At 41.4% G+C, this 25,109-nt stretch overlaps 1 protein-coding gene across 24 annotated transcripts in view; it reads right to left on the reverse strand.

Moving 5' to 3' along the window:
• Nucleotides 1-1,679: 1,679 nt before the first annotated feature.
• Nucleotides 1,680-25,109, reverse strand: part of CTNND1 (catenin delta 1) — a 55,746-nt gene continuing 32,316 nt past the window's right edge. For 8 of the 24 annotated variants that reach the window (XM_064364872.1, XM_012476440.2, XM_064364870.1 and 5 more), the window contains 18 exons: nt 24,909-24,980; nt 23,360-23,512; nt 22,406-22,941; nt 18,107-18,570; nt 16,567-16,750; nt 15,620-15,737; nt 14,348-14,501; nt 13,940-13,957; nt 13,446-13,514; nt 12,175-12,302; nt 11,577-11,727; nt 10,678-10,870; nt 10,226-10,340; nt 8,987-9,074; nt 5,773-5,835; nt 4,613-4,716; nt 4,117-4,203; nt 1,680-3,825 (listed from right to left, as the gene is read on the reverse strand). In XM_064364872.1, coding sequence (XP_064220942.1) covers nt 3,814-3,825; nt 4,117-4,203; nt 4,613-4,716; nt 5,773-5,835; nt 8,987-9,074; nt 10,226-10,340; nt 10,678-10,870; nt 11,577-11,727; nt 12,175-12,302; nt 13,446-13,514; nt 13,940-13,957; nt 14,348-14,501; nt 15,620-15,737; nt 16,567-16,750; nt 18,107-18,570; nt 22,406-22,941; nt 23,360-23,512; nt 24,909-24,980 — 2,709 coding nt within the window. In that variant the 3' untranslated portion in view covers nt 1,680-3,813. The remainder of the gene's footprint in view (nt 3,826-4,116; nt 4,204-4,612; nt 4,717-5,772; nt 5,836-8,986; nt 9,075-10,225; nt 10,341-10,677; nt 10,871-11,576; nt 11,728-12,174; nt 12,303-13,445; nt 13,515-13,939; nt 13,958-14,347; nt 14,502-15,619; nt 15,738-16,566; nt 16,751-18,106; nt 18,571-22,405; nt 22,942-23,359; nt 23,513-24,908; nt 24,981-25,109) is intronic. The other 16 variants (XM_064364873.1, XM_012476447.2, XM_012476456.2 and 13 more) reach the window with 9 other exon arrangements.

Below are 25,109 nucleotides of genomic sequence, written 5' to 3' on the forward strand. Positions count from 1 at the left end.
ATCCCAGCACTTTGGGAGACCAAGACTGGTGGATCACTTGAGGTCAGCAGTTTGAGACCAGCCTGGCCATCATGGTGAAATCCCGTCTCTACTAAAAACACAAAAATTAGCCAGGTGTGGTGGCATGTGCCTGTAACCCCAGCTACTCAAGAGGCTAAGGCAGGAGAATCGCTTGAACCCAGGAGGCATAGGTTGCAGTGAGCTGAGATTGTGCCACTGCACTCCAGCCCGGGCGACAGAGCAAGACGCAGTCTTAAAAAAAAAGAAAAGAAAAAGTGGCCAAGTGAGGTCCCAGCTTTGAACTCTGCCACGAAGTGCATCAGTGTCAAGAAACTTGTGAGATGGGGCCTTTATGGATCATTCTGTGTAACACTTCATTGTACTTAGATAAGGCACAGAGAGAAATGTTTTTAAGATCAGAGATCTTGTCTACGGCCATACTACCCTGAACACACCCAATCTTGTCTGATCATAGATCTTAGCTATAGAGGATTCTCATGGATTGCAATATATGAGAAAAGATCCATCTGTTTCACTCTCTAATCTAAACCTAACCTTAACACAATGCTTAGCACATAGAAGGTACTTAGCAAATATTTATTGAATGAGATAAAACAAATGGACCAATCCGGGAGTAAGAGGGAAGAGTAGGGTTTGTATCTAGCTCAATGTCAGTGAGTAAGAATGTAGCAGGGAAATAAAGTGTTGCTGACCAAGTAGCCAGGTTTTTCTACATAGATAAAAATCATCTCAAGCTGGGCTATCAAACCTCTTTGGAAAGTAAACTCTTAATAGCTTTTTGGCTTTGTACTTCATCCCTCTAGTCTAACACTACAATTGTTAACACAAATCAAGCTTTAAAAGGTAACAGCTAGATTTCCTGGTCTCACTAGCCTAAAAAAGTTTTCATACCCAAGTCCTAGTTCAATAAAACAAGACAGGACCATCATCAGGAGCAGCTATATAATTTTAATCTAAAGATTTGGGCATACAGAAAGCATTTCACATAAAATCTCTTGAGTCTTTAATTATATGACAGGACATAAGGGCCTCAGAAAAATAAGTATCTTCCCATATATCATAATCCTTGGTCTCTGCAGCAAAGATAGTCCCTGGTAATCTAGGTAATATGGTCTGTAAAATATTAATAAATAGGCCTGTCTATTGACTTCTGACTAAAGGACTGCATATAGCCTGAGAAGCAACATTACGGCCCAGTGATCAGTACTTATATACATGGGCCATTTGATCCTACATTTTTTATTAGGTAGTTGGGATTGGTAGTTTCTAACCTTCTAGTCCTAAGTGTAAGAGGGCTACATATTACAGTGAGCTTTATTCAATGTTAGTTTTGTCAAATGTTGCAAAAGAATTTCAGTAATTAAAGTAAGTCATTAATTCTTTATGCTTGTTTCCTATCTCTAAGTTAGCAATAAGCTCCCATGCTCAACTTCAGCCACATTTAATTTTTAAGAATCTTCAAGAGAAAAAAATGTTTCACATATAGTTAACAAGAACGTTGCTTCATAGGAGTTGGGGCTGAGCTCAAAATAAATCCTGGTATAACCTCCTTCTGGTTGCTCTGGAAAGAAGGACACTGATACATAAGGAAGTAACAAAGATGAAAAGCAGGGAAGAAATAACAGCTTGAAGTGAAGAAATGACACAGACCCCCCACATACACACTTTAAAAACTTTATTTATATAAAAAACTCATTTGTTTTTAAAAGCATTAACAAGAGAGAAAGAAAAGAGAAAAGGTATGGAGCAGAACACAAGCCCCTTAGTAGTGTTCGGTGGGAAGGTGGGATTTTTGGTTCTCTGGAATTGAATGTTTAGTGTTTTTATAAACAAAAGAGGAAAAGAAAAGTTAAAGGTCCCCAAAAGCCCATGGCTGTTCTGTTACCCACACCCCACCGAGAAAAAAGAGCACCAAGAAAAGAGCAGAAGAGGACAAGAGAAATCAAGAGTGGAGCCAGGTCTGGATGAGGCAATTTCCCCTGAGCAGTGTGCTCTTAGGGTCAGAGAGAGCAAAAGGCTCCTTTTTGCCAGAAAAGGTAGATGAAAGTGGGAGGAAACGGGAAGGGGGAAAAAGGTAAATAAGGAATTTTAATGCACAAGTAAAGGGAGTGGTGGGTTGTGCACTTTTCTCCTACCCCATAGCCTCAATATATAAGGGAAGGGGAAGAGAGGAATAAAGAACTCCAGTTGCATGGAACAGAGCTTTTAGATTAGATTAAGGGGAGAAGGCAAATAAAAGGATTTTAAAAATAATAATAATCAACCCGCATAGCAGCTGATTTCTCTAGCCCAACCTATATGCTAAAGTGAGAGGGGGCAATACTGGAGGGAGGGGAGAATTGGGGAGAGATCAGTTCTCCTTCAGCAATAATGATAAATTCTGGGCACCTAAGGAGTAAGAGTCACACCACTCACTTCTCACCAACCTTACTTTGAGATTCATCAGAATAGGATTTTTGCAAAATCCCACCCATATGCTGTTGAGCCAAAGCTTGCTATGACTGAAATCATGGCTATACCAATCCCCACTGGAGAATTTGAGGTTCTCTAGGTCACTTCTCTTCTTTCTGCTATTTAGGGCCAATAGTAGGTAAGAAAGCAACAAAATACAATTTGCAAAATTATGAGAAATGAGACTGCAGAGGTAAAGAAAGGCACATGGAAGGGTGGGAGGAGATGCACCCCAGGCCAAAGGCACAAAGAAGAGGCAAAGCCAGGGGCAATCCCCACCTTTTAAGGGTAAAAGGGACAGGAGTTATGTACATCAAGTCCTTTAGTTTGCCAACCAATCCAGGGCAGAGGCAAGGGACAGGCCTATAAGGATAGGAAAAGGAGAAACAGGGGAGGGGGGAAGCCAGCTTTGAAGCTTCCTGCCAGTTTCAGACTAATTGCTTCATGTACATTCCTACTAGCTCTTCCTAGAGGTCTTCTTCATCCCCAAAACACATCTTTCTGCTCCTTCTAAACCAAAAGTCTTCCTTGACATTCTCCCCTTTCTACAGCCTCTTGGAAATGGTCAGGCCAACTCAGCAGACATAACACAGGGCAGGAGAGGTGGGTTAAGGACAGCCTCTGTTAAGGGGCAGCAGCAATAGCCCAGGGTTGGCATTAGGCTTGCAGAAGAGATGGAGTCTGTAGGTTCTTGATGGTCCCTGCCTTGGAGATGAGGAGAGCAAGGTTTCTTAATCCCAGTTCTAGGAGACCTTCACTTACTCAAGGGTCTTTTGCCAGGTGGAATGTGCCAATGTTGCCAGCCTTCTTTGCTTCAAAAATAGCCATTAGGAGTAAGGGAAGGGCTCACACTTTCCCCTCTCTAAAAGAAAATAAAAGTCCCTTCCCTACCAGGAAAAAAATCTTGATTAAGAATCATCAGTTTATCAGACTGCTGGACATTGCATATACAGCATGTAACTTCCAATTCTTCCCATGGCTTCCAGTGAAGTTTCCCATTCTCTCCCTCCCTCCCTCCACAAAATGCCAGGAGTTCCAGAGAGAACTGGCAAAAAAAGAACTAATCTGCAGCAGTTTCTCAAGATATGCAAACAACTGAATCAGGCTTCTTGGGAGAAAATGGAGGGAATGGGGAAGGGGGAGGCACTGGGGCAATTAAACTTCACCAGAACAAGTTGGGAGCTGATGGAAAGAAGGCAGCCACTTGGGCTGTAAGGGCAGGAGGCAGCCTGGCAGTTGGCACAACAGTCCAGCGAAGAAAAAGGAAAATCATCATTTTGTCCATTTCACCATCAAAAAATAAAAGTACATATAAGCCCAGATGGAATGGAGATAGTGGTGCTAAATCTTCTGCTGTGGAGAAAAAAGAGAAAGAGAAATATGTTAATGGAGTTGGGATTAAGAAGACCCCCCTAAAAAGAGTTGAGCAAATCTGGAGAAAGGAAAGCAGTACATAATGGAGAATCAGATCACCAGCTGCATGTCCCAGACTCTTAAGAGGTAATAATCACAAAAGCAGAACCCTTCGAGCCCCATGTGGCTGAGACTAGCATCTCTGGCACGATCAGATCAGCATGGGCAAATTGCTGGCACACAGGAACCTCATTCCTCAAGGACAATCTTGGGGGTGACTGAAGGACATACCATAGAGGGGTAAGATACTTGGCCCCCCTCATCATCCAAAACCAACACATCCAACTCTTCCTCCAGAGATTCCTGCCCCTCGTCCTGCTGTGAACACATGCAATTTGTTAGTATGAGTAGAGACAGGAACCTCATGAGTGTATGCCAGGCCGAGGGAAACTCTGAAAATTTGTAAACTCAAACAAAACAAGATAAAATAGTAAGAGAAGGGCAAAACATTCATAAACAGGCAGAGAGAGGAAGAAGGTAATGTTTGAAAATAGGTCAGTTTGTGTTAGTCATATCAGTAATACTTTTATAGACATGCTTCTTCCATTTTGACGACTTAATGGCCCAGGAAATCCCAACATGAGTCAAAACTCCTACTTTTTACTAAAACCCCTACCAGAAAAGGATGCCATCTTTCTCTCTGTACTTTTTTTCGTATTTCGCAAAACACATAGGCTTCAAAATAGAACTAGCATTAGACAGATAGTAGTATGTAAAGAAAATTTACCATCAAGGGTGTTCCTTTCAATGGCTCCATGTCGCCTAGATCCCCCGATCGATCCAGTGTTCTGTTGTGATCTCCTCTCTCATTTGGTGTGGAATAGTTGTTATCTGGTTAAAAAAAACACACACACACACAGAAATATGACATTCCCCTCTAGTGTACAATATATATCAAGCAGATAGGCGTAATTTGGCACCATTTTTGGGAACTAAGTTTGCCAAATGCTCCAGAAAGGCATTAAAGTCTGATGGTCCCCAACTTAAAGAACTTGAATCTGGCCAGGCACTGTGGTTCACACCTGTAATCCCAGCACTTTGGGAGGTTGAGGTGGGCAGATCACTTGAGGCCAGGAGTTCAAGATCAGCCTAGCCAACATGGTGAAACCCTGTCTCTACTAAAAATATAAAAATTAGCCAGGTGTGATGGTGTACACCTGTAGTCCCAGCTACTTGGGAGGCTGAGGTATGAGAATCAGCCACTGCACTCCAGCTTGCGTAACAGAGCGAGACTGTCTCAAAAAAAAAAAAAAAAAAAAAAAAAGAATTTGAATCTTGAATCTAAGAAGACAATATGTATAAAATACCCAGAATATGACATGATAATAAAGCTAAACAAGTGGTCTGTCTGAAAAGGGTATTGGAATTAAAAGAAGAGAGAGTGAAATAAGCTGCAATTGCTAGGAAGGACTTGACAAGGGAGAACAGGACTTAAGTTTTTGGAGATAGAGAATTTTGAAAAGCAAAAGGGAAGGACATATCAGTAAGAGGTATTACATGAACAGAATCAAAAAACTGCAGAGTGAAAAGACAGAATAGCAAGCAGAACAGTCGGGTAGAAACAGAATGTATCCATACACTCCGGAGAAGGAGACTGGGGTAGGAATATAATGGGCTATAATTTTAGGGACATGAACTTGAATGTGCAGTAATGGGAGAGGTATAGAAAGATTTCTGAAAACCTTTGGGCATGTAGGAATGTGGAAAAAGTAGAAAGATCAGATTTTATTAAATTTCCTTACATCCTTCAAAATGGAAATGATAAGCCAATGCTCTCCCAGGATGGTAAATGGTGAGGGTGTTAGGAAAGAAACTATAGAGCTAGACAGCTCTCCTTAGCCCAGTGAAATATTACTCCACATCTTTAGGCAAGTATTAATCACCTACCTAGCAATTTTGTGTTTGATCCCATATTGCTCATCTGAATTTCTTCCCGATCAGGTTTCTTATCTGTATGAAGTCAGAAAGTTATCCATGTCAAAAATAACACTTCATAATCTGTACACATCATGAAAATTGCTCTCTGGTCCTCCTTTCTTCCCTTCATTCACACTTCTACTTAGCACCAACTATGTGCACCACAATGCCTGGCTAATTTTTAAGTTTTTTGTAGAGATTAGGTATCACTATGTTGCTCAGGCTGGTCTCAAACTCCTGGGCTCAAGCGATCCTCCCACCTCAGTCTCCCAAAGTACTGGGATTATAGGTGTGAGCCAACAAACCTGGCCCCTACAGACTCCTTTTGTTGTTGTTGTTGTTGAGACAGAGTCTTGCCCTGTCGCCCAGGCTGGAGTGTTAATGGCATAGTCTCAGCTCACTGCAACCTCTGCATCCCCAGTTCAAACGATTCTCCTGCCTCAGCCTCCACCTCCCAAGTAGCTGGGACTACAGGTATGCATCACCACACCCAGGTACCTTTTTGTATTTTTAGTAAAGATGGGGTTTCACAGTGTTAGTCAGGATGGCCTTTATCTCCTGACTTTGTGATCTGCCTACCTCAGCCTCCCAAAGTGCTGGGATTACAGGCATCAGCCACTGTGCCCGGCCTCCTACAGACTCTTAAATCAAAACACAATTCCATCTAAACTAGCAGTTTTCAAATTAGTTGGTCTCAAGGCCCTTTTACAGTCTTAAGAATTATGAGGATCTAAAGAACCTTCATTGGTGTGTGTTGTATGTATTAACTGTTACCATACTAAGAAATCTAAAGTATCTATTTCACTTAATGGTAAACTTATTATGTTATCATAAATAATCTTTAATAAAATGCTTTTCATTTTTGTACATCTTTTTGAAGTTTGGCTTAGATTCTCAAATCTGCTTCTGCATTCAATCTGTTGTGATATGTTATTGTAGATAACGTATATCAAGAAAATTGAGCCTCACACAGATAAAAAGTTGGAAAAGAGAGGATGACTTTAATAGTCTCTTCAGATAACTGTGTTTATTCTCCTTTAATAGTATACTAATTAGTAATAGTTTCTTACAGGTTAGCAGTAATGTGGAAACTAAAACTAACAATCTCTTCATATTCTGTTTAATTAAAATCCATTGGTCCATCTTGCACTTTTAATGGATCAATTTTGACACATCATGCATTGGTCACTTACAAAATATTGCTACATCAAGTTATCCAGATGTTCAAAATGTTAACACACAGCATTATACGAGATTTTGAAATCACATTCATTAATATCAATGATTATTTCATTAGAAAAGTCTTATTTATTTATTTATTTTTAGACAGTCTCGCACTCTGTCACCCAGGCTGGAGTGCAGTGGCACAATCTCAGCCCACTGCAGCCTCCACTTCCCGGGTTCAAGCAATTATCCTGCCTCAGCCTCTTCAGTAGCTAGGACTATAACTACATGCCACCACGCCCAGCAAATTTTTTTTAGTTTTTGTATTTTTGTAATTTAGTAGAGATGGAGTTTCACCATGTTATCTAGGATAGTCTTGATCTCCTGATCTCATGATCTGCCCACCGTGGCCTCCCAAAGTGCTGGAATTACAGGTGTGAGCCACCGCACCCAGCGTATTCACGTATTTTTTAAGACAGGGTCTCGCTCTGTTGCTCAGGCTGGAATACAGTGGCACAATCACGGCTCACTGCAGCTTTGACCACCTGGGCTCAAGTGATCCTCCTGACTCAGCCTTCAAGTATTTTGGACTACAGGCATGTGCCACCATGCCCAGCTAATTTTTTTGTAGAGACACAGTCTCATTGTGTTGCTCAGACTGGTCTCAAACTCCTGGGCTCACACGATCCTCCTGCCTCAGCCTCCCAAAGTAATGAGATTATAAGCATTAGCCACTGCACTCAGCCTAGAAACTACTCTTTTCAGTATTGGGAAGTTACCAGGCTTACAGTGGCAAATAAAAGATTTTCAAAACTATAATTTCCACTTGAAAGCTCAGGCAGCAAACATTGTGTTATTTTCCTCAAAATGACAAGCTTATCGCATTCATTTTTGAGAAAATGTCTGCCAAATACACATGTCTGAATAATCCCTTTGTCTACCAGACATTTTTTTTTAAGTAAAAATGGTTTTCCACTAAAAAAGTGGTTAGTGTGCTGGATGTGCCATGTAATCCTAACACTTGGCCAAGGCAGGAGGATCACTTAAGCCCAGGAGTTCAACGACCAGCCTGGCTAACATAAGGAAACCCCATCTCAAAAAAAATAAATAAATAAACAATTAAAAAGTGGCTAGTCAAACTAGTAACTGAAACAATAACACAAGTATGTTTCCTTAAGACAACCATCATGCTTTGGTTGTCTTAAGCACAGAATATTGAAAAGATATATACTCAAGGGTAGAAAAATAATAAAATTATTTCTTTTCTTCTCCACTTAAGTGAAAATGGCTCTCTGCTTTTATCTACATGCATGGCAATGAAAACTACAATGACTCATTCAACTTTGTGTCACTGCCCTTGTTTGTGCTAAGCCACCAGCAGGAAGCATTACTGCTTTCTGTGCCGTCAGTACAAATGGTAACAGTTTTGGGACTCTCAGATCACACTTTAAAAACCAATAATCAAGGAAAAAGCCAAGTGTAATTAAGATAATAATGGTAACAATATACACTTTATGTGAAAAAGAAAAAATTTATAAAACAAAATATATAATTCATCTCGGGGAAAAATTGTTTGCTCACATGGCAAAAATGTTTAAAAAGATACGAATGGTTTTCTCTGGATAATAGAAACAAGTGATGTGATTTTTTTGTTATTTTTCTGGTTGTTTATATTTTGTAATTTTAAAATAGTAACCATCTATTACAATATTAGGTATTAAATGGAAATTTAAAAGGAGAAAAAATAGAGAAAATAGAGTAGAGTTCACTTTCCAGTGTTTTTAAGTTCACAAGCAATGGTAAGGGAATCATGCCCAGTCTAATTACCTGTTTTGTTTTGATTTCTAATGCTTAGACCTACCTATTTCTGCATTACAATCCTGGAGTGAAGAATTATTCCCCTCCCCTAAAAGGCCAGCTAATTCAGAAATAAATACATATCCTATTTCTTAGTTAGTAAGCTGCCTAAAGAACAGCAGGAGTGGCTAAAAGGAGAGGGTGTGCCTTCTGGATACTGCACCTGATTTTTGGTTCCGGTCAATGAGAGGAAGAGTACTATCATCATATGAATGACTGCTCTGGCTTCGGGAAGCATTGTTTAGATTCACCTAGAGGCAAACACAAAATGCAATAATGTCACAGAATACTGAATTCACCCATATCTTATGCTCTAATGGGCATAAACCTCTAGGTTCCTATTCCCAAACAGAATTATGAAAAAACAACTCATAAGGGTTGAATAAATACCCTACATAGTGAAACAAACTAGGATATTATGGCTTCTATTTGTGTTCCAGAACAGGAGATTACAAAAGATCCAAACATTGATACTATCAGAAGAAAATATAGTTTAAAAACTCCCTCAAAAGGCTAGGGTAGATTTGGGCAAAAGTCAAAAAGGCCATTATCCTTCATTATCACCTTAAAGTATGTTATGACATAGAGGGAGACCTGAGCTGCTGTGTTGGCAACAAATGAATTAGACACATCATCCTTTTGAGGAGTAAACCAATTTTTCTTTTTTTTTGAGACAGGGATGGCTCTGTGCCCAGGCTGGAGTGCAGCAGTGTGATCTCAGCTTACTGCAACCTCCATCTCCTGGGCTCAAGAGATCCTCCCACCTCAGCCTCCTCAGTTGCTAGGACTACTGGCAAACGACACTACACCTGGCTACTTCTTTTATTTTTATTTTTGGTAGAGATGGGTTTCAACATGTTGCCCAGGCTGGTCTCACACTCCTAGGCTCAAGCAATCCACCTTTCTCAGCCTCCCGAAGTGTTGAGATTACAGGTGTGAGCCAAACCTGGCCAAATAGTTCCTAATTAGGAAATATGGGTCAAAAACAGATTTAACTTGAGGCCAGGCGCAGTAGCTCATGCCTGTAATCCTAGCACTTTGGGAGGCCAAGGCAGGTGGATTGCCTAAGCTCAGGAGTTCAAGACCAGCCTGGTCGACATGGTGAAACCTTGTCTCTACTAAAAATACAAAAATTAGCTGGGCGTGGTGGCATGTCCCAGCTACTAGGGAGGCTGAGGCATGAGAACCACTTGAATCTGGGAGGTGGAGGTTGCAGTGAACCGAGATTGTACCACTTTACTCCAGCCTGGACAACAAAGCAAGACTCTGTCTCCAAAAGAGAAAAAAAAAATAGATTTAACATGATGGTGAAATGGAAGAAACCAAAGACAACAGAAGCATTCATTATCCTGGGGCCAAGGGAAAAAAAAGGTAAAAGTCTTGGTCTCAAGATTTCCTATACCTGAAAGTCTGATTTCTTCCATCCTTCTTTTTCCAGTGGCTTCCGCAGTTCCTTATATCCCCAGATTGTCTGTAATACAAGTGCTGCTGCTCGAACTTCTTTTTCTGAGCGGTTCCTTTGGAGGAAAGTAACACCATAAGGAATTTGGATAGAAGACCAAGAAAGAAGTTTGGAACCTATATCCTCTAATAACTTAAGACTATAAATGCCAAAATGGGTTAAATCGAGTTTTTACTAAATCCTGTATTCTATCCCAAACGGTGACACAAAAAAATGTTTGACATAAGAGTCTATTATCAATTTATGGATCAACATTAAGATAGATAATAGAGCGATAGCTCTTCACACTTTACATGTAAATAAGGGAAAATTTCCTCTTTTTCTTAGTAAACAAAAGAGAAAATTCTCCACTCACTCAAATTCTTCTGACTAATTTTAGGTGGTAAGCTCACCCTGATTTGTTGATTAACACCAGCTTCTCAATACCCTGTGTCTCTCGAAGCTTTTTGGCAGCCTCCAAGTTCTCAGCGATTACTTCATTGATGGTGTTCAAAATAGAGACCACAGTGTCCTCAGAGAAATTCCAAGAGGAGTTCTGCTGTCCTCCTGGCAGATTCTTTACCAAGTTAGGAATAGCATGTTTACCTAGTAAGACAGAAAGAATATATGCAAGGAGAAAAGACCAAGTCAGGTCATGAAGAGCCTTACAATATACTTAATTGCATTAATCCTATCAAGCGTAGCTACTATCCATATGAATCAACTTCATTATCCTATAGGATTATCATATCAAAAGGGCTAAGGACCTGAAATGTCATTACTCTCCTACCTATTCCTTTATTTCTTTTCTATTTCAACCACATTGAAATTGTAAATATTGTATATTAAATAAGCTACACAGTCCTTTCAAATACTCTAATGAAAATAATATCTTGAATATTATAATAATTTAATAGAAGAGTTAAAATGAATTTAAAATATAAATAAATAACCTGGGCTCTGCTACTATCTAGCTACATTAACTCTGGGCAAACTACTTAACTTCCATGAGTTAAGTAATTTCCTTATCCTATTAAAAAACTGGACCTTCATAAAGTAGTGAGGATTAAATAAACATAAAAGTGTTTAACAATGCCTAGTAACAAAGTAAGTGCTCAATAAATAATAGCAATTATTATTCTAAGAACCCATTAAACTAAAACCTTCACCCACTCTCACACTCATAAACTACAAAGTAGGGGAGGGTCCTTCCCTTCAGTCATTTCAATAAATTCAATAAATTATTAGGCACCTGCAAGACTACAGATACTATACTAAATTTTGAGGTAAGAGTTAGCATTCGACTCCTTACCAATTAATTCCTTGTTGCGAGCATCTACAGCCAGATTTCTCAGTGCTCCAGATGCAGCTTTCACCACCCGCTCATGTTCATTAGTCAGGAGGTCAGCTATGGCAGAAAGAGCCTTTTCTTGACGCAGAGCAGAGCGGATGTATCGACCATACTAGAGTATCACATTGAAAGGGGTGGAACAAATTATAAATGGCAGCAAACTACTTATCTAAGTTTTTCCATCTCCAAATCCATTTTCTTTTTTCTTTCAGTGTTTTTTTTTTTTTTTTTTTTTTTTCAGATGGAGTTTCGCTTTATTGCCCAGGCTGGAGTGCAGTAGCACAATCTCAGCTCACTGCAACCTTGGCCTCCTGGGTTCAAGCAATTCTCCTGACTCAGCCTCCCAAGTAGCTGGGATTACCGGTGTGCAGCACCATACCCAGGTGATTTTCACATATTTTTATGAATATATGAAGATGGGGTTTCACCATGTTGGCCATGGTTGGCCAGGCTGGTCTCCAACTCCTGACCTCAGGTGATCCACCCACCTTGGCCTCCCAAAGTGCTGGGATTACAGGCATGAGCCACCACCAAATCCATTTTCTAAAAGGCACTTTACCGTCCAGCGCCCAGCACACAAGTTCTGGATAGCTCCAGCTGAGGCTTCTAGGATGGCAGGAGTCTTGCTCTCCTTGAGAAGTGAGATGTATATCCGAACCACTTCTGGCTGAAATAAGAGCTCATAGCCTGCACAAAAGAGAAAAAGGCAGCAGAGGGTGCTAATCAGTACCAACAAACCAGGCTCTAGCTGGCTGGAGTCCAGACTTAGTACTCTGGGTTGATGGATTTATGCTCCTATTCTAACAGGTTCCTTAAACTCTCTCACACCCTCAACAGCAAACTTAGAGGCCAAATTCCATGTCTTAAGAATAACAAATCCATGGTAAGAGTAGAACAAATATCAACTCATTATATTCAACTCCTCTCTTTCCTTCCTTCTTGCCTCTTCTCCCATAGCTTTGCCTTTGGTTCTACCATGAGCACTCAGAGACTTCATTTAGCTCACTGACAGCACTCAAGGTTAAAAATTCCTCATCTCAAATCAACTATTTCTAACTCAACCCAGTCATTCTTCCCACCTTTGCAATTACTAAGTAAAAGGGTTTATCACAGATTTAACATTTACAATTTTTATATCCATGGAGAGCTGTGAACTTTGGACTCCCTGTATTGATGAATACAAAGATCTAAACTTCTTAAAGTATAAAAAATAAAAAGTATCTTTTTCTTTTTTTTTAAGACAGAGTCTGGCTCTGTTGCCCAGGCTGGAGTGCAATGGTGCAATCTTGGCTCACTGCAACCTCTGCCTCCCAGGTTCAAGTGATTCTTCTGCCTCAGCCTCCAGAGCAGCTGGGATTACAGGCACGTGCCACCACACCCGGCTAATTTTTGTATTTTTAGTAGAGATGGGGTTTCACCATGTTGGCCAGGCTGGTCTCAAACTCCTGACCTTGGGTGATGTGCCTGTCTTGGCCTCCCAAAATGCTGGGATTACAGGCGTGAGCTACTGTGCCCAGCCTAAAAAGTATCTTTCTTGGTAAAGGAGCTTCGTTTAATAGTGAGGTTTAAGTCTTAGGCCCTGTGTGGACATTTATGGTTCCTAAATTTCTGCTTTAGACTATCATCAGGACCTTATTCTATCCTCAAGTAACCTGAATAAACGCCTTAACAAGCAGTACTTTGTAAGTTACTGCTGTAATACTATACAGCTTCCCAATACTTTCACAATCATTAAGGACAATAAACATATTACATAAAGTCTGCTGTTAGGGTACCAAATATCTTTGTACTATGTTTATGAGACCTTTGGAGACTGAGAAGATAACTTACCTCGAGCTGGACTCGTTCTTTTAGGGAAATCCACTGTATCATTTGCTGGATCCTCTATGGGTTTTTTCCCTATAAAAATGAAAAAGGGTTGGGGGGTAAAACGTAAGCCAGTTTGAAAAATAAAAGATTCCACCTGGCACATTTTTCATTCTTCAGTCAGAATCTTTTGATCACAGATGCACCATGAGGGGCAAAGGGCGGGTGGGGGCAACTTGTTCCAGAAGGGGACTATACAGAAACAAGGATAGAAAGCAGGCAACAGATAGGTAAGACGAGGATGACCACCGTTGATGCTATTGTCCTGAGTTCTGATAATGGGGACTGCTGCCAAGAAACAGCATGCCATGAGCCATTAGCTCCTGTTTCAATGTCTTCCTCAACTGAATTTTCCTACATGCATAGACAGGGAAAGGTTAGGCAAGGATATACTAGGGAAGCTAAAACCAAAACATGCAAATTAGAAGTAGATAAGCGCCTTAAAAGACTCCACTCACCTCTGGAGAACCACTCATCTTCCAGTGTATCACCCAAGGTAGAAAGCAAAGAAGAGAAATGAAATAAGAAAAATGCAGAAGAAAGATGTCAGCAGGATCATGGGCAAATAAGCAGGAAAGCACAGAGAAGAAAAGAAAAACACAGAAAACACAAAGGACGTATGGGGAAAAAGGTCCCAGATTAATTGAGTTCTCATCCTCCACTGCCCCAGTCATCGATGCCACCACCACCACCCCACCACCACCTTGAATGAAGCACACAACACAGGATAAGCAGCAAAGCAAAAAGACATCTGTAACCAGGCAGACTCCCATACTGCTTGGCAAGTACTCTGTGCCTTAAGCTAAAAGTGTTCCTTCCTTTCCTTGCCCTATATTAAAGAGTAAGAAACAGGAACCAAGACTCACCTTTGCCCTTCTTGGCCCCAAAGCAACTTGCAGCATGTGGCCCAGTATTGTTGGCAACATTGGGAGGTGCCTCTTGGTAACGCTCTGCCTGTGGGATCTCCCGGTGAACTTGATATGATAAGTTCCGAAGAAGGCATACACAGTTCTCTACAAGCTTAGGGACACAAGATAAAAGGGTCAATGAGAAAAAAGAATGTCTATTGTGATTTCTCCACAAGTACAGCTTTCCATGACTCAGGTATTAAAATGTTGATCTTCAAATGCATAACCCAATCCATAACTTCTCAGGATGCCTCTTAGGTGCTCCAGGCTTCTTGAAATCCCTGCGTCCTCAGGCTAATGGAAGGCTGACCTATGGACTTATTGGCTTCTGCCACTATTTGGTGTGTAACCAAAACTTGGATCATCATTCTTTCTACTTAGACAATGTACAATTTTGGAAGACAGCTAAGCAGCTTTAAAATATATAGATGACAGATTTTTTTTTTTAAAAGGCCAGGCACGGTGGCTCACGCCTGTAAATCCCAGCACTTTGGGAGGCCGAGGCAGGCAGATCACCTGAGGTTGGGAGTTCAAGACCAGCCTGGCCAGCATGGTGAAATCCTGTCTCTACTAAAATATAAAAATTAGTCAGGCATGGTGGCAGGCACCTGTAATACCAGCTACTCAGGGGCTCAGGCAGGAGAATCCCTGGAACCCAGGAGGCAGAGGTTACAGTGAACTGAGATCACACCACTGCACTCCAGCCTGGGTGACACAGTCACACTCCGTCTCAAAAAACAAACAAACAAAAAAAAAACATGTTTTGTTTTAAGTTGAATATCCACTTTAAGGAGTAGGGGCTCAGCTGGGCATGGCGGCTAACACCTATAATCCCAACATTTTGGGAGGCCAAGGCAGGTGGATCATGTGAGGTGAAGAGTTTGAGACCAGCCTGGCCAACATGGTGAAACCCCATCTCTACTAAAAATACAAAAATTAGCTGGGTGTGGTGGCACATGCCTGTAAGCCCTACTCAGGAGGCTCGGGCACGAGAATCGCTTGAAACTGGGAAGAGGAGGTTGCAGTGAGCTGAGATCATGTCACTGCACCCTAGGCTGTGCAAAACAGTGAGACTCTGTCTCAAAAATAAGGGATAGGGGCCAGTACAAATATTTAACATTACTTGAAAGCCTGAGATGATAGGTCTCTGCACTAGATACGTCATAGTTGTGGTGAATGGAATTCACTCAGCCATTCTTTAATGGCTTAGTGAGGTAAGCCAGCACTTACCTTACTGTCTGAATCCTTCTGCCCAATCTCAGCCTGAACAATGAAAATGAGGGCATCAACTAAACCATCACATTCCCGAAGCTTCCGGCGAGCTTCACTCCTCTCTGAGCTTACATTCCTGAGGGGAAACCAGAAGCTTCAAGATGACTCAAATACAGAAATCCTCCCTTAAATATCCCTCAACACCTACAAGCTTCCTCAATAATTTTTTCTACTCCCTATAATAATGAATACCTTATAAGCAAGGTCCTGCAGTTGAGAGAAAGTTGGTTAATAGTCCCTGCCTTCTGAATGTTTATAATGCTGTGGGCTGGGGGTTAATGATATGTACCAGATACAATAATAAGATGGAATAGATTCTTCTTGTATGGAAGTATAACAAGTATGTAGAATGGAACAGAGCACACAGAGGTGTATTCCAAAGAGAGAAAGATTATATAGCAGCATTTATAGGATATAAAAAGAATTCAGGAAAACTTTAATAAAGGCACTTGAGTTTAGCCACAAAAAGATAAAGAAGAGAAAGGCATTCACAGAAAGAACAGACCTTTCTCACCCATAACCTAACCTCCTAGTACTCTGTACCCCTTTTGCTGCATTTATCACAGCCTGACTTGAAATATAGATAACTAAGACAAGAGCATAGACGCAGGACTAGACCACCTTACACATAGTAGATGCTGAACAAAAGCTTACCAAAGTAGATGAACAAAGTCAAAGAGGCATAAAAGTGAAGAGTATGTGCGGGGAACAACAAGCAAACTGATACAGGTATGTGTGATATACATGAAGGAATAGCAACAAAGGCAGAAAGACAGGCTGGAGTTATAGTATGCAATACAGATAGGAATGGAGACTAAAGAACAGGCTAAAGAATTTTAGTTTTAAGGAAATTTAAGTCAGTCCTCAAAAATTCATCTTCATATTCTCAAAACCCCTATTGTTACCTAAGGCAGCCAGCTGTGTTGGTGAGCACTGATTCCCACTCAATATGACGTGGCTTACAGTCTTCATTAGGTTCCCGCTCCCAACCAGAATGAGGAATGATCACTTCATCTGTCAAGGCGTGCAGTGCATGGTCCACAATCTCCATTTTGATTGAGTCATGGGATGAGAGATTCCACAGGGTTCCTGGAAGAGACAACTCATCAGATGGCTCTTGGGCACTCAAGCAATACATTTGAAGATCGCCAAAGATAATTCCCTATTATATCATTTATCAGTCTTTCCCAATGACCAAATACCTCGTAGTGATAGTCAAGCTTTGTTTGCGATCCTCAGCAAGAAATATATTCTAAATTATAGCTCAATATAAACATACAGATCATGAAATAAAGTTTTATAAAACTATACTTAACTATAAGCAATGCTCTCCGATCTATCTACATCAGAGTTTTTCAACTTCACCATCACTGACACTTTGGGCCAGGTAATTCTTTGTTATGGGGAGCTGTCTCATCTATTGTTGGATGTTTACCAGCATCTGTGGCCTTTACTCACTAGATGCCAGTAGCACTCCCTCTCCCCACTCCAAGTTCTAACAACCAAAAATAAATCCAACCCTGAAAATTTCCAAAAGTCCTCAGGGCAGGGCAGACAAAATGGCCCATAACTAAGAAGCAATGGTCTAAATTACTTTTTTTCTTTACTCCTTTCCCTTGGAATGCTGATTATGCTCCACAAAATTTTATTCACTCATGGATTACACTAATAGATCACAACCCACAATCTGAAAAACTCTAAATAAAGCAGGAACCACAAGCTCATATGTCTATATGGCCCAACAAGGTGAGTCAAGAGAGGCAGATATTTAAAAGAAATTACAAGAATGTGAAAAAATGGCAGTTGACACTCAACTCCATGTTTGGGAAACAACTTCCTAAATGGCTATAGTTAGTCAGATAATAGAATGTGTTGGATATTAGTGTAAATTAGAAAGCATATGCTTCAATCAGTTCAGACCAAATACTGCCAGGGAAGAAAAGAGATCCATTGTTAACAACTCTTCCACATTTTTAATAGAAGTTAAGAATCTGGAATTTTAAGTAAAATCTTCTGAATTTCTTTCTTTTTTTTTTTTTTTGAGACAAGAGTCTTCCTCTGTCACCAGGCTGGAGTACAGTGGCGCAATCTCGGCTCACTGCAACCTCCACCTCCAGGTTCAAGCGATTCCCCTGCCTCAGCCTTCCGAGTACTTGGGACTTATAGGCATGAGCCACCATGCCCAGCTAGCTTTTTGTATTTTAGTAGAGATGAGGTTTCACCACACTGGCCAGGATGGTCTTGATCTCCTGACCTTGTGATCCAACCACCTCGGCCTCCCAAAGTGCTGGGATTACAGGCATGAGCCACTGTGCCTGGCCAAAATCATCTGAATTTTAAACATCAGCAACCATTCAAAAGTAAAAGGTCTGGAAATCCCTCTAGTTCTCAGTATCTCTAGAGAGTAACAGTAACTTAGCAATTTTTCTTAGGCCTAGAACTCACCGGTAATGACTTCGGTAAGGTCCATATCACGAGCCTTTCGGAGCAATCGCACAAGGGCAGGCACACCATCACAGTTTTTTATGGCAATCTTGTTATCCTGGTCACGTCCAAAAGAGATATTCTTGAGAGCTCCACAGGCTCCAAGGTGCACTTCCTTTTTGGGGTGGTCTAACAATCCCACCAGTATTGGGATGCCCTTGAGCTTCCGCACGTCGGTCTTCACCTTGTCATTGCGGTAGCATAAGTGTTGCAGGTATGCAGCTGCATTGGACTTGACAGCATCTAAGCGAAATCCAAGCATGGCGATCACCTCTGGCAGCTCTGGCTGTCTCCAATTAGGAGGTGGGGGCCCTCCTTTGCGCAGGCTATCCAAGCTTGCTAAACTTCCTCGCTCATGCTGGGCCAAAGGAGCCCAATAGTACTGATCTGATGGCACCTCCTCACCAATCATGTCTTCATAGCTCCTGAGAAGTTTTGGAAGAACCAAGAGAATATATCAAGCCATAATGTCTAGCTTCCTGGACATTCCCTCATCTGCAAAGCAGGATTAACCCGAATTTCAGAGTGCTGATCTTATCTCTCCTTTGCATAAATAATATACTGATCAATTTTCCTTAATGGGTTAGCAAAAATAAAAGGTAATAATTTTAAAGGCACCTGCAATTTAATTAAAACTACATTTTTTTCCTTTGAAGTCTGCAGGCTTAGAAAGTAACAAGCATTCAGGAGAGGTTAATCAAATGAAAGAACCAAATCCTTATTACTTATCATTTATTTGAATGATATCTGACAGCTATTAACTTTTCTAGGTAGAGATTAGGATAAACCCTGAGACAGCAGAGTTAAACAAAGCAACTGACTCAATGGCACAGAAGTCTGAGAACAGTTTCTTAACCAAACAGGAAATGAGGCATTTACACATAGGAAACAACTGGTGAGATAAGACCTTTAAATACATTTCATGTTAAAGCTTCTCCTTATCCTACTTTGGAAATTATAAAAGATGGATTGATAGAGAAAAAATAATAAAGGACTTGTTGCTACATCACAGGAGGACCTGGCTTTGGTACTAATGAGCTATAAACTTGAACAGTAATTTTCAGTCATCCCAAGGTCATGTCTGCTACTCAACAAATGTGTCAGAGGTAAGATTCCATCCTCCAATTTCTAAACATAATACCTCCAGTTCTTTCAAAATGGAGCCTATTCACCAACATCACAATTGGGAAGCCCAGCCACTAGGAACAGACAAAGCAATAGAAGGTTAAGAAAAATCAAACCAGGAGATAATTCTTCCTGTTTCAGTACTACCAACAACCACTAGAGGGTGAGTCTGACACACTATTATTTATTCATAACTACCAGGAAGGAAGAAACCCATTATCTGTGAGCTCATCTCTTTCTGGCTCCCACAGGAGAGGGGAATCTATTGTGTGGAACTCTCCAAATAAGCTGTTGTTTGTTCTACAAAACCACTCCCACTGTCACCAAATACTCAAGGTTGCCCTGAGCAGAAGGCCTTCCTCACAGGTATCAACATCAACCACGCAACAGTGATTTAGATGGACAAAGCATTTAGTAAAACATGACCAAGATGGTCTTAAAATAATGCGGAAACAGAAAAAGGTGTGGTGGCTCATGCCTGTAATCCCAACACTTTGGGAGGCTGAGGCAGGCGGGTCACCTGAGGTCAGGAGTTCGAAACCAGTCTGGCCAACATGGCAAAAACCCATCTCTACTAAAACTACAAAAATTAGCCAGGCGTGGAACTGTAATCCCAGCTACTTGGAAGGCTGAGGCAGGAGAATCGCTTGAACCCAGGAGGCGGAGGTTACAGTGAGCCAAGATCGCACCACTGCACTCCAGCATGGGCGACAGAGGGAGACTCCATCTGGAAAAAAAAAAAAAAAAAAAAAACACAGAAACAAAATGAATAGCTTAGATAGCTAAGTTTTAAAAGTAGGCTATTAAGCAGTATGTTAAGATACCATTTTAGTAGAGAGAAAATAGGATATAGTTACATGTGTAAGAAAAAAACTCAAAGGATATGCACCAAAATGTTAACAGTGGTTCTTTATCAATAGATGGTATGCTTTTCTGGGTTTTTCAAGCTCTGTATTGAGCATGTTTAACCTCTATTATTAATATAAACAATTATAAAAACAATTACCATAACCAAAATTTCCAGAGAACTCTATCTTATATCCTTTTCTACATAGAGGCAGTGGATTGGACATTCTTTCCTCTGTTTTACAAGTAACAAGGCTGTGCCCAGAAAGATCAAATGACTTGCTTGAGGCTACTTAGCTAGTGGCAAAGGCACAACTAGAACCAAGGTCTCAGGGTTCAGTGCTTTTTCCACTAATCACTGTCTCACTGTTTAAGTTTGACCTTGTATTACTTTCCAAGCCCGGAACAGGAAGCAGCAAATGTTCTTGCTAGTCAAGCAGGTTTCCAAGTCCAGTGCTACCCTGGAACAAACCCAAGAACCAGGCCCAAAACTCTATGTGAACTACCACAACTAGGGACGGCAGAGAATGACCTGGCCACCCACACCCATCTGGGTCCAATCACTCTTTACTAATGAGGAAGTCAGAAAAAGCAGACTTGCAGTATAGCCAACACCCTGGACAGACTGCTTCAATGATGGCTGTTATCTACCACTGCTCTAGGTTGCATCACCTGAGGTCTGGTGCTCCTACAGGAATAAAAATGAGTCACATGTGAGTTGGATTAGCTATCCAAGACACCTGAAAGGTGAGTAACTCAGTCTTAGATAATGGGGCCTCTACCCCTGGGCCCAGCCCTGTTCACTGTTAACCAAAGCTACCTAATATATGAGGAAAACGAGCACCAAGGAATTTGCTTTTAAAGGTCATGACCCTAGACAGAGCAATTCAGCAACAGCTGCTGGGGTCTCCTTACCATCAAGACAACCACAAATCTTCCCTTGTTTCTTATCATTTCTCTTTCCCTGGAAAACACTGTCTCTAATTTATTCTAAAGCAGCATTGGCAGCCCATGGGACAAATCTGGTTTTGTACACCCCAAGAATGCTTTTTACATTTTTAAAGGATTGTTTGAAAAAAAGAACATATCTTTGCGGGCCAAAGATAATACATGGCCCGCAAAGCCTAAAATAGTTCTATGTGGTCCTTTTTAGGGGTCTGCAGACCCCATTTTAAAGCATTCTCTCAAGGCAACAAGGCAAACTATATACCAGTCCAAACATCAATCACTCCTTTTTTCACATCACCAAAGAATCCCCAGGGACAAGTAGTAAAGTCAGAGCAGGCAGCTGCTTAGTGACCTTTCAGAGGGTTGCTACTGTACCCCTAGACCTCCACCCAAGGATGTCACCACAATTATTTAACTTTACAGTCAAATGTAAGACCCTAAGCATAGAATGTCAAGGTTCTTGTGAGGTCAAAGTTTGCTTTTAACTTTGGGATTAAAAACACCACAAGAAAGTTGGGGGGGGGAGGTGTGCGGGGGTGTGTGTGTGTGTATCTTTAACTGTCTCTTTTGGCTCTGAATTCCTAAAATCCTCAACTCTGTTCTTAATACCAAACCAGAAGCTGAAGACATTCCCAGGAACAAGTGAGCAAGAATTCCACGGCCCCAGACATCAGAATCTTCTGCCTAACACCAAAAGGGGGTCACAGCTTAGCCAGAAACAGCAGAAACTTTAGCACAGAAGCAAAGTTCATTCTTCAGGACATACACTAATAATAATCACAAGTTGTTTTCTATAATTAAAATATATGGGCCAGGCATGGTGGCTCACACCTGTAATCCCAATACTTTTGGAGGCCAAGGCAGGCGGACCATCTCTAAGGTCAGGAGTTTGAGACCAGGCTGGCCAACATAGTGAAACTCCATCTCTACTAAAAATACAAAAATTAGCCAAGCTGATGGTGCTTGCCTGCCCAGCTACTAGGGAGGCTGAGGCACGAGAACCACTTGAACCCAGGAGGCAGAGGTTGCAGTGAGCCAAGATGGCACCATTGCACTCCAGCCTGGGTGATAGAGCAAGACAATTATCTCAAAAAAAAATTAGAATATATGATTTTCATTTAAATATATATATAATATATATATATTATACATATATGGCAAATCAATACTAAGCCAAGTAAGAAAAGGGAAAAACAGGGTAGCCTTTCTCCCCAAACAAAGCAGAGGGGAGGAGGCCACAAGAATCTCTGATACCAAAAAGCTCTTAGAAGTTGAAGGAAAAGCTACCCCTTGTTCCTGGTCTTGGAAAAGGCCCTTTCATCTTCCCCCATTCTTGCCTACCTGAGGCGCCGACGAGGGTCAGACGGTGTCCCAGTCCGACGGGCAGTGCCATAATCAGACATCATACCATAATCCAGGTCCTCATAGCCCATACTACGCTGGTCATCCTCTAGCCCATAAGGCTCTGGATGAAAGCGATGCAGATCCACGCTGCTCCCACCTACCCGAACCTGGGGTTGGGGCCCATACACATCCTGTCTACTCGGTGCCCGGTAGCCTTCCATGCTGGGCCTATACCGCTCCTCAATGCGGGTAACCCGGGACAGACTGCCATAGTTATCACTGCCACCTGGATAACCATCTTCATAGTGGCGGCTATATCCATCAGGAGGGTAGTGGAAGTTCCTGGGAAGGGTAGCAGTGCCTGCTTGCCCCACATAAGGACCAGGTCCCCCATTGCCATTCTTGCGGAAGTCACGACCCAAAGTCTGGATATAGTTGTTAGAAACTGATGAGGCATCCACAGGCAACCCGTCTGGTCCCATAGGGACTGGCTGTACTGTCCGTGTGGTCACAGTCTTCACTACTTTCTTGACCTGCAAGTAAGGAACCAGAAAAAGAAAAACTAATGAAGGAAGTGAGCAATTAAATTCTAAACTACTCTAAAAGAAACAAACCCTTAGATCCCTAGGTCATTTTACCTAGAAATGCTTTAAGGTCTACCATCTATCTTTCTTGCCATCCTACAGGAAGTCCCCAAGCAGGAAAATTGCCCTGACAGTAACTATGCCTATAAGGTGAGCTGCTACAGACCTTGATATACCTTCTCTTCCGTGTTCCATAAGATTTTCCCATATCTCTTCATCTTTTCTATCTGGCCAGAGATCACTTTCTTTATGTGTTCAGATCAATGATGGCATATCAATCCTCCATCTTAAGTGCTTAACCCCTCCCCTAACAGAAACAAAAAGACCTCTTCTATCATTTCCAGATCTTATACACATCTTAGTTTACCGTGGTCTCTGTGCGCCGAGTGGTCCCATCATCTGAGGTCTCCACAGAGACTACAGACATAGCTCCCTCAGGATCCTCCTGGGTGTAGGTCTCCACAATCTGCCCCGGTTCCTGCATCCTGGGGATAGTGCTATATAGAAGGTGACTGTGATCCTATATGGAAAAGAAAAGAGAGAAGAAACTACTGTTAAGCTCTGTGTATTAACGATCCATCCTAATAAGAATCATAAGTGGTGACCTTGGAGATAGGGACTCCTCATGCATCTTCTATAGGCCTCAGAATTTTTAGATGGGTGGCTGCCATCTTTTGAACTTGTACAAAAGGACAATAGACATAATTTCCCAGTTGTAGTCATTTAACAAACATAAACTGAGTTAACTATAGCCACATCAACATCCAAGTGACAGAGACAGTAGATTTAACTTCCCAGCTGTGGTCATCTAAGTTAACATGAACTGTGTTAACAGCAGTTTCATCTATATCTGAGTGACCCCTCAGAAGAGCAGCTCACCCAATAAAAAAAGAACTTTTAATTTATTTACTTGAGATAGGGTCTCACTCTGTCACCTAAGCTAGAATACAGTGTCATGATCATAGCTCACTGCAGCCCCAACCTCCCAGGCTCAAGCAATCTTCCCACTTCAGCCTCCTGAGTAGCTGAAACTACAGGCTCACACCACCATGCCTGGCTAATTTTATTTTTTTGTAGAGACAGGGTCTCACTATGCTGCCCAGGCTGGTCTTGAACCGCTGGGCTCAAGAAATCCTCCAGCCTCAGCCTTCCAAAGTGCTGAGATTATAGGAATGAGCAAACCACACCTGGCCAAAATAAAAAACTTTTTTTTTTTTTTTTTGAGATAGTTTTGCTCTTGTTGCCCAGCTGGAATGCAATGGCGTGATCTCAGCTCACCACAACCTCTGCCTCCTGGGTTCAAGTGATTCTCCTGCCTCAGCCTCCTAAGTAGCTGGGATTACAGGCATGCACCATCACGCCCTGCTAATTTTAATAGAGATGGGGTTTCTCCATGTTGGTCAGGCTGGTCTCGAACCTCCAACCTCAGGTGATCTGCCCACCTCAGCCTCCCAAAGTGCTGGGATTATAGGTATGAGCCACCACACCCGGCCTGAAATAAAGAACTTTTAAGATAAACCTGAAAATCCCAATAAGAGCCATCTTTTGACTGGCTCTGTGTTACTCTTCAGATACTATCTAAAAAGGCTCAAGACCAGCCAGATTTTAGGTAGGGTTTTCTGCTGCAAAGTAGAAGCCTACTGTCTCTAGAAAAGAAACACAGTGCTTAGGGATCAAATGGGGTGGCAGTGGGGAGGAAAAATAGTCATAAAGATCAGTGGTCATTAAAATTATTTCCAAAACAAAACTACATATATACTTTGAAGCTCCATTTCTTTGTTTTTATAAATGAAAAAAACTAATTAATGGGTGTATACAATGTGCCAGGCACTTTACAAGACACCAATATGCTCTCACAGCCTGGGGAAATAAGAAAATATGAATGAAGCAACCCAGGTCTTGAGCCAAAGAATTACCTGGGGTCCGTTGAGTTTCAAATCTGAAAATTTCTGTCTCTCAAGGTCAGCATCGCCCACAAACCGGCCGTTCTGAAACACAGCCCACAAGAAGACAATTCATTTTGTGGCCTTCTTTTGCTCTATCAAACACAAATGATCTTTTTTCCAAATAGGAAAAGGGCTTTAAAGAAGATAGGTGTGGCCTGGAGTTCTTGTGTC

This window comes from Aotus nancymaae, unplaced genomic scaffold (genome assembly GCF_030222135.1).
Source record: "Aotus nancymaae isolate 86718 unplaced genomic scaffold, 86718_ANA_hifiasm-v0.15.2.pri h1tg000059l, whole genome shotgun sequence".
Lineage (NCBI taxonomy): Eukaryota > Metazoa > Chordata > Mammalia > Primates > Aotidae > Aotus > Aotus nancymaae.